A 9,980-nucleotide genomic window follows, 5' to 3' on the forward strand; every position below is an offset into this window, starting at 1 on the left:
AGCACCCCAGAGCATGCCTTTTGGTCATGTTCATGCTGCACCCTCTTCCTTTGCTGCAGCTGGAGGGCCAGGTGCCACTCACGACACTGACAGGAGATTGTTGTCCCCATCATAGGAGTCCTGAATCCACACCAGGGCCCCAGATGCCCAAAAGAAAGAGCAGTCATTCCTCTTTGCCTGTCCCCTTCATGGGCAAAGCCTGGGCATCGGTGGTGGCTGTCCCCACTGCAAGGTTGGGAGAGCAAGTGGTGGCCCTGGAGCAGAATGGTGGCAGTAGCCAGCAGCAGCTTTTACACATTTTCCAGTGTGGTCCTCCTGGCCCCAGCGGTCAGGTCACTACTCAGTTCCCTGCTGTCAGATGGTGTCATCCCACAGTACCAGGGAGGACACAGAACAGTTGAAGCTGGAAAGGGACTTCCAGGGGGCATCTGGTCCAAGCCCTGCTCAAGCAGGACCTCCTAGGAGCTGCTTGCCCACAGCCACGTCCAGGTGGCTTTTGAGTATCTCCAAGGATCTACTGTGTGTCTGAAAAGGGAAAGAGCTGGCACGGGGTATCCAAGGTCCTGCTATGCCAGAAGCCCTTGCAAGCACTGGCACCCTGTGCTCCACAGGAAGGCTTGATCCCAGGAAGACTGGTGGCTGGGGACCATGCTGGTGTGCAGGCAGCAGTTACACGTGGCCCCCCTTGGAGAGATATGCGATGAGTGCCACCACCACCCCGACGTACACGCCTGTACCAATGGTTATAGAGAGCGCGGCAAGGAAGAGAGCTCGGCGGGAAGCTGAGCTGGCCAAGTGGAAATCTCCTTTGGAGACAGCCTTGCTGGTCTGGAAGGAGAAGAAGCACACACTACTGTACCTTCTCACCTGTGTGCAACAGGCAGCCACACGCAGAGGGATGGATGTGCACGAGCTGGAGCATGCCTCATTCAACTGCTGAAGCTAAAAGTGGGATGTACAGGCACCCAAAAACATGCCAAATTAGAGGTCCATATTCTGCTATTCAAAGCAAGGAGTCTCAGATAAGTGGCCTCACTGTTGTCCCCTCTGCAGATGTCCCTCTCTGTATGAACCTGAGAAGAGCCCTAGGCTAGTGCTGTGTTTTTTGATACTTAAATTTATCGTGGAGTGCATTCTAATGTGGTTATGTCACTGTGCTTTGCGAACAGATTTTGTTGCCTTGAGTGGGCTAAGTGGGAAGTCTGCTGATGCTCTGCATTTTTGCTGATCACTCTGTATTTAAAAAGATCTCAGGAAGAATACTGTGACTATGTAGGAGCTGCGGCTTATGTGCTTTCTAAGTGTACAGCTGAATCAGCTGGCTACCTTATCCCAGGAGTGCTAGGAGAGCATCAAACTGAGGGAACAATAGGCCATTTAGAATCATAGAATCATTAAGGTTGGAAAAGGCCACTAAGATCATCCAGTCCAACCAGAAGCTCATCCTCACCATGCCCACTAACCATGTCCCTTGTGCCACATGGACACGTTTCTTGAATACCTTATGTTTAATGACATCTAAAATATTTTGTTTGATTCTGAATCTGAAGATTCCGAATCTTCAGCTGAAACTTATTGACAAAGAAGGGCCAGTGAAGCCAGCAATGAAGGTGATGTGAGTGCTAGCTCACCGGCTGGCAACTTCCAGCTGCCCTGTATGCTCGGGGTGCACTCAGAGCTGCTGTCAGCATTGCTCATGGCTGGTTCTCTAGTTGACCTGTTAAAATCAGGGTAGACACTGTGCATAGATACAGCCAAAAAGATATTCTTTGCCCCACAGAGTGAGCCCGAGTGGTAATTATAGCAGAGCTACATTTGAATTGTATGAAGCACATTATCACATGGAGAATGCAGCATGCCATGCTGTACCACGTGCAGAAACATGAAATCAGCCACTTTGCAGGTCCCAGTCCTCTCACTGGCTCTGTTCCAGAAGCTACTGTTACACACTTACGAAGCTTTCCAGCTTCACACAGCCTGGTGCAAGCACACAGAATTTAATGTGTGAGGAGCAGAAACAAAGGTATGGTGATATGGGGACCAGAGTCTCCAGCATGTCTGGTCTGCAGAGCATGAGTAGCAGGTGGGATCACAGAGCAGGGTCTCATTACTGCTGGAGAATGGGAGGGCAGATGGAAAATGCCATGTTCCTTTGCCTTGCTGGAGGGTGAGACCCAGGAGCAACAGGAACCCCAGTTCCCTGAATTGCACCTGAATGCCCAGGAGAGCAGTTCAGCTGCCAGCAGCTGAAGGACTTGCACTTTCACAGCAGCTATACAGACATCCAGCAGCAAGAAGCACCCCTTGCCCCGGCCCTCAGGGGTCTGGGCACAGAGATGGGCAACAGGATGTCCTGCGCCCTGCAGGACCCTTTGCTGCAGGGCTGAGCACATGCAAGAGAGCAAAGAAGCCCACGGCCGGGAATCTCTTACCCCCTGGGAGAAGTAGAATGCAGCAATTCCCAAGGGCCAGAAGCAGCACAGCATGGAGAACAGGGCCAGGCCAAGGTGGTCTCGGGGGGGGAGCATCAGGAATTGGTCCTCACTTTCGCTGTCACTAGAGGAGTCGCTCTGCAAAGATAAACAAAGTCAGGGCCTGCAAGGAGCTGCACCCGCACCTCCATGAGCTGCCCCACAGCCCAGCTGGCCCAGCCACTGCTCCCAATGACCCCACATGCCCTGCAGCCCTGTCCTTCCTCCCAGCTCCTGCTCAGTCCTGCTCCAGGTCCTCACATACCTCCCAGCTTCACATCCAAGGCCTGAGTTTCAGAAATCTTCTGGCAGCTCAGCCGGGTTTGGTGAGGAAAGTCGTGGCTCAGCACATTCAGGCACTTCGGCTCCCTGCCAGAACACTGCTGAGCTCACCGGCTGGGGTCTAGGATTTCCCTGCGAGATATTCTTACACTGAGATATCTGGAGCTTTGGCGGAGCTGGCCGTTTGTCAGCTTAAACAAACTTAAACAAAGTGCCTTAACCCCATTAGGGACCGGCAGATCGATATCCTGCTAAACTAATTTAGAGATTGAAGGAAAGCGGTTGAATTGGAGCCTCCATCACGGTGGCAGTGTGTTCTGCCCTCTTAGCAATCCCATTTCTCACGTCACTGCCATCAGCTTGCCTGTGTTTGGCCACGGCCTGCCCAGCTGAGCTGTTTGGCAGCGATATGTGCTGTGGGAAGCCACGGAGAGGTGGGGAGAGCCGGGGAAGTCATGCCACAGGCCCTCAGGGTAGCAGCAGAGCTGTGCCAGCAGATGGGCACTGGCTCCAGCATGCTCTGGGGACCTGCCAGGTCCTGGGTAACGTGCAGAATGAGGCTGCTTTGCCAGCTTTATTCTTTCCCTGCAAGATCCATCCTGCTCTGATATATTAAGCTTTCTTGCACTGACATCATGCATGTGAATGTCGCTGTTATGCAACAGCAGTGCTGTTTCCTATTACATTCAGCAACACGGTGGCCACAGATTGCCCTTGTCAAAGGGTTCCTGTCACCATAAGCTGCAGAGATGGCCCCAGCTTCCAGGCTGCCAGCAGAAAAGCTGGTGACCTTCTGAGGTCCATTCTTAGGGGAAAGAGAAGGAATTTTAAGCAGAAAGAAGAAGTTCTGGGTGCACAGAGACTGAGGAGAAAGGAGAGAGTGGGGTCTGGGAGGGCAGCCAAGCACAGCCCAGTCACCACGGGAGGTATGTTACACCAACCCTCTGCACAAAGCTCACCTCGTACTCCTGGAGCTCCTCCTCCTCCACCTCATAGGACACTGTTTGGATGCGGATGTCACTCTCTACCAGGCAGGACCCTTGTACATCATGCCCATCAGGACTGTCAGACAGAACCTCTTTACCTTCTGTAAAAGTGGTCTCACAGCTCTCTGTCTTGCTGTCCTTTGCCTTGAGAGCAGTCTCATCTTTCACAAGGATGAAATTGGGGCCGTACAAGGCTTCCACAGCCAGCTGCAGGGAGCTGGCATCCAGCAGCTGGTGAGTCCTGGCTCCGCCAGTGTTTTGGAAGATGTAGGAGTACAGTTTCCCTTGGCAGTGGTGGCTGGGGTAGTCTTGGCTGTGGTGCTGGTGGTAAGAATAGCTGCTGTGGAGGTGCCCGTTAGCCTTGGCCAACAGTGGGTCCTGGAGCTCACGCACACTCTCCATGCTGTTGGCAGGGTAAGAGCAATCCTGTGGGAGCAGAGAGGAGAGGGGGTGTAACCTCCGCATGGCAAGGCAGTGGGGAAGCCATTGCCCGTGCAGAGCCAATGTCAAGATGAGCAAGGCAAGAGGGAATAGGATTTGCCAGTGTGAGGGAAAAGAAGAGCCCTCCCCCACTTCCCACAGCTTGAACGCTCTCCCACCAAAATGAACATCTTCTCATCCCTCCCAGCTGGTAGAAAGATAAGGATCCAGCCATGCAGCCAAGTGATCTGGTTCAGGCTGGATTAAGATTGCTGTGTCCATAACGTATCTCGATATGGCCATGTGCAGCCTGATGGGAGCAGTCCCTCTGCATCTTTAGAGCTGGCTCATAATCTATACTGCTACAAAGCATGTTCAGACAGTGGTTTCATGGACACGGGACAGTCTCTAGGGGCTCTTTTGTGGCTGGGCTAAGGCTGGGGTGTGGGGAGGCAACGGCTGAGGAAAGCCAGGAGCCTTTGGCTACTGGTGCCAACACTGGTTTCTTCCTCAGGAAAATTCCAATCCTTACTCCCTTCCTCCATTTCAGAGCGCTGAAACACTCTGCTGCCTTCTTTTTTTTTTACATGAAATTTTCTGAGATGAAACATTTCAACCCTATTTCTTCAAAGGAGCGCTTACTGTTTTGGCTTTCCAGCCCACCTCAGCACATAGAAAATGTGTAGTGAAATATCAGAATCCCCCAGGAGAGAGGAATGATCGCTTTGCGCTGCTCAGTATCCATGTGCCCTCTTTTCCAGCCCTCCCTGCATGCTCCCAGCTGCTGGAGCGTGCCACCCTCCTGCCTTGCAGCCCCAAATGTCACTCTGCTCCCCAGAGACCTCTGCAGCTGCTTCCTCTGCTGGATGCTGCAAAGCAGAGCACACTGCTACCTGCCATAGGGCTCCCTGTGGTGCCCTACCGATGGCAGGCGCATTTGTTTGGCTTCAAATCAATCCTCAGAAAGAAAATATAAATGAAGAAGTTGAAGTTGAGGACTCCAGGGAGCAAAAAGCCCAACTGCTTCCCACAAGGCCCTGTTCACTTGGCCAAATTCTGCTGTACTGCACAGTTTTCAGTGCCACAGCCCGTTGTAAATGTCCCTGTTGATGGGCTTTGTGTTGGCAGCAGTTGGCACATTTTAGAAAGCTGTTTAGGAAAATGAAGCCATTCAGAAGTACTCCCACATTGCTAAAACACTGCATGAGTGCTCTCTACACCTCCCTCCCCAAAATCATTGTCTGCTTTCTTTGCCCTCCCACCTTGCCAATAAGGTGGCTCACGCAGCAGATGGCCAGGAAGTATTTCCACAATATTTAAGGGTGATGCACGTTGGTATCACAGAAATTTTCATTTCCTGCACAGACCAAAATAATTATGCTCACCTCAATATGCAAATCAGATTTATAACAACATCATAGAATGGCTTCGGTTGGAAGGGACCTTAAAGAAACAACACCTTGATGTGGGCAGGGTTGTCATCTGCTAAATCAGAAACTAGATCAGGTTGCCCAGAGCCCCATCCAATATGGCCTTGAATTCCTCCAGGGATGGAGGAACTTTTCGTTATAAAATAAACAATTAGGACTGACCAGTCTCTGCATCACCTGAGTGTAGCAGCCCAACTAGAACCCCAACTCCAGCAAAGCTGCTGGTTGTGGTGAGGCTTCAGCATCTCCAAGAATGTTTCTGGCTGCACTACCAGATGTGGCTGCACTACCTCCCTGGAAGGGAGCCGGCAAGGGGATGCTGCAGGTGTGGAGGTTGCTGCTTATCACACGCGAGACCATCAGCACTGATTTTGAGGAGGGAGAGAGGACTGCTTACAGAACTGGGTAGTGTGCACAGTGTGAGGGACAGAAAGAAGGGAAAGGGGCTGTGAGGAATTAAGAACCCGATAGCCAGCCTGGGAGGGAGCAGGGAGTGTTCAGGATGGGAGCTCTGAAAAACAAGCAGAGATTGGACACAGTGAAGCCACCAGTAACTCACAGCAAAACCTCAGCAAAAAAAAAAAAAAAAAAAAAAAAAAGCCATTAGAAATGATGGGGCAGAGCAGGAAGAGCACCCCTACACAGCTGGGCTGCTGCTGGGCAGAGATCTGCTCACGTAGGGCATCTCAGGGGGTGGAGTCAGATGATGAGACATGGGCTGGCTGACTTGAGTCACATCTAAGAGCATCCCAGGATTGTAGAGTGACCTGCACTAAACTCCTTTCCTTGTTGTCTTTCACTCTGAGGAGCATATGACGATTTAGAGCCTAGTGGAGATCAAGGCTATAAAAACACTACAGGTAGGAATTGCAGGAAGAGGGAGGCACAGCGCCAGCTACGCCAGCAGGAATGGAAAGATCTTTCCCAAACCCTATGTGGTTTATTGGGATAGTACATAAGATTTAGCCACACTAGGACTTCACAAAGTAAGCCTGGTAATAGTTATCTAGGCTTGGGGGAAGAGGAATGAAGCAGGCTGATGAAAGCAAATAAGATGTAAAAGCCCAACTTGGAAAGAGCAGACATTCTCTGTCCTCATGACAGTGTAGCATGGAGACAGTGTAGCACGGAGACCAATTAGCCCTATGGTGCTGGCAGCAGGCAGCAGCAGTGAGAAACTCTCAGGCACAAGGTGCCCAAATATAGGTGTACACATGGCATAGGGGCATAACACCCTGGGGAACACAGCGCCCCATGCCTCAGCCCTGCACGCTCTCTATAGTCAGGCTGAGCACTATGGCCAAGACAATGAGTGCTGTCCCTGCAAGCTGCCTCCTCGCCCTGAGCACCACAAACATGTTTCCAAAGAAGCTGTGGGAGCCCATCCCTGGGGGCACTTGAGGCCAGGCTGTATGGGGCTCTGGGCAGCCTGACCTGGTTGGGGCAGCCCATGCCTTGGGACTGAGGGGACTTCAACCCAAGCCTTTTTGTGATTCTATAAACCATTGGGCTGGGCTCTCCCTAGCTCTCCTGGTTTCCCTGCAGAGCAGGAAAATTGCTTTGAGTACTGCGGTCTTTTTCAACCAGGTATAGAAGGAACCAAAATAAGGCACGACAATGAAAACATACCAAATTCGGATCCGTGCATGACGCAGACCACCTCCGCAGCCCATCCCTATGGCTGCCCCAGGTTGGCAGTGAGACCCTCGCACAGATGCTGCCTGCGATTAGTCCAGTTAATGATGAATTAAATGGTTGTTCCAGGAATCAATCATCAGCTAATTGCCTTGTCAAGCAAACACTCTGCCCTACTCCTTGGGCTCATTAGAAGGCCGTGATTGCGCTATGTGTCCTCACCTTCCCGAGTGAGAAGGGCAGCCTAGCCTGGCCTAGGGCACCGGGCAGGTCAGAGCGCTCAGGAAAAATGGGGAAAAACAGCAAATCGGTCCCTGGGGTGGCTCAGCTGCAGCGATCCCCCCCGGCCGCCGTGGGTAGAGGTGGCCGCTAGGTGTCCCAGGCGGTCCACGCAGCGCGGGGGCTGCGGGGTCCCCAGGTGTCCCCGTGAGCCGGGAGCGAGTTGGGGAGGGGCAGCGGGTTGGAGGAGGGCGGCAGCGATGATACGCCTGGCTGTGTGGGTGGTGAGGTGTAAAATTAGCACGTTTGGGCCCTCTCGGTGTCCCCTTTTTTAGCTGGAGAGATGCAAACGAATAAACAACGCTGCGAACAGGAGATCCTGCAAGATGGCAAGGGAGATGGGGGAATACAGGGGATGCCCCGCTGCTGGAGGCAATGGGGTGCCATGGGGCAGCCGCCTGCTTTGTGCCTGGATGGGGCCAGGATGAGGCTAGGAGAGCTCTCGAGGTGCCGACAGCTGCGTTGGGACCTTCATCTCAGCTCCCAGGACTGGAACGCTTGCCCCCAGCCAATCTTTGCCCCCAGCAGCAAGCCCTAGTGAGCCAGTGGGAGTGAGCTGTGCCAATCGGAAGTGATGGACAGCTCTCACCAGATGCTTCTACACGTTGCAAAATGTTGATTTGTGGACCAAGAGGAGTCGCTAGGGGCTAGTGCAAGTCAGCACAATGACTCCAGTGCGGGGAGGCTGTTGCTCAGCATCGTAGCTCTTGGAAGAAACAGCCCAGGAGAGAGGTCTGCCCAACATCAGGGGAAAGTGCCTTCTCACATTTTCTGCCCCAGAAGAACATCAGCTCAGACCAAGTTCAGGCTTCAAACTCCCCTTGCTCAGCTCAGGATCATCCTAAGGACATACTGTTTGGCTGCTGTCCTCTGGAGGGACGCATATTGGCACCCTACCCTCAGTGCTAATGTCTGCTTAGATATGTCCGTGAGAGCAGAGTTGCTCAGAATTAGAACTGTGAGCCTGGTGCTCTGGCCCAGACAAGCTCTCTGCCCAGATACCTGCATGCACTGTGAGCCCCAGCCACAGAGCATCTCACAGAGTTCCCTGAGGATGTGCTTATTGCCAAGATGTTCTCACTGCTGCAGGAAGGCGAGCAGAAGCTCATGCATGTGGGTTGTAATTTTACTCATGGCTGGTTTCTCTGTGCTAGTGGTTCCAGTCTTCAGTTTCACATAGATTTTCTCCATTGCTGTTTATTCCTAGCACTGAACAGAACATGACTGCCACCCCACATGGCTCCAACTCTTCTTTCAGCTTTCTCATTTCACTCATATCCTCTACTCCAGACCGATCATATTTACCTCAAGGCTCTCCCTCTGTCTGTGAGCTCCCCAGGGCTATGGTACCCCGACCACGTCCTGTCACTCAGCTCGGGTTGACCTGCAAAGGAGACCCCACTTTTACCCAGGCAAGAGGCCTGGGCCAGCTGAGGGCAGCACAAGGTGAGAATAAGGACACAACAGGCAGCTAGTGGTTGTCACCAGTGAGGACAGGGAAACATCCACCCCTTCCAGAGGGTTTGAGATGGGATGAAGCCATGTGCTCTCTCCATGTCCCCCTGCTATCAGACAAGGCTGGCAACGTACATCAGTTATTAGGAACTGCTCATTTGTCTCTATTTAAAACACATATGTACAAATGATTCATGAGCTCCTTGAAGGTTGGCGCTGCTATCACCTCTCTTCCTCACTTTGCCTGTTTATGTTATCCTCTATCTGCTTTCATTCAGCTCAGGGGGATTTCCTTCTCCTGGGGCATCACTCTTCCCCTCGCAGTTCAGACGTTTCACTTATTTGCCAATAATCTGCTCTCCCTTAGACTGTGGACATGGCACATGTCTCCTTCACTTTTCCAAACCCAGTTTCCCCCCATGGCCTGTGAATAGCATACTGATGTCCAGCATATGAGCACATTGCGCAGACTTCAGCTGGTACCCCGGCCAATAGGTGCCGTGCAAGCCAAATGGTGCTAATATCTGCTACTGCCAAAGAAATGGAGGCATCGGGTGGGGATTTGCCCCTGCTGCTTAGGAGGCTCCCACTGGTGGCAGCTACACAGTTTTTCAATGTTTCTGTTAAGCACTCTGCTCCAGGCTCACCGGAGCACCGGAGCACTCGGACTGCTTTGCTGCCTTCTTCACTTCATTGACAAACAGCAGCAGTAAGGACTATTGAGAGGAAACCTATAAAGGGCTTTCCCCCCTCCCAGCACCGTGTTTTGGCTTTTCAGCCAAAAGCACCAATCCTTTGCCCATCACTAATTCTACAGACAGAGAGAAGCTGACTCAAAGTCCAGCCTAAAAAGACCCTCTCGGAGCAGTGGGCAGAGGAGTGCCATGAGCAGTGCTGCCAGGCCTGGTTGCAAGGGCCCCAGGGCAGGGAGGGGATCTGCATCAAGCAAAGGCAGGGATACGCTGTGCAAATTCACCGTGCTGGAGCTGCAGCAAATTACTCACTCTTTAATAACGGTGTTT

The 9,980-nt window shown here is 52.3% G+C and overlaps 1 protein-coding gene across 1 annotated transcript; it reads right to left on the reverse strand.

Moving 5' to 3' along the window:
• Window positions 1-669: 669 nt before the first annotated feature.
• SYNDIG1L (synapse differentiation inducing 1 like) lies at window positions 670-4,141 on the reverse strand (the record flags this gene model as incomplete). The annotated part of the gene is made up of 3 exons (XM_079537387.1): window positions 670-828; window positions 2,433-2,570; window positions 3,713-4,141. The coding sequence occupies 3 exons, from the start codon at window positions 4,139-4,141 to the stop codon at window positions 670-672; spliced, it is 726 nt and encodes a 241-aa protein (XP_079393513.1).
• Between the last annotated feature and the right edge of the window lie 5,839 nt (window positions 4,142-9,980).

This window comes from Tetrao urogallus (genome assembly GCF_951394365.1).
Source record: "Tetrao urogallus genome assembly, chromosome: 6".
NCBI lineage: Eukaryota > Metazoa > Chordata > Aves > Galliformes > Phasianidae > Tetrao > Tetrao urogallus.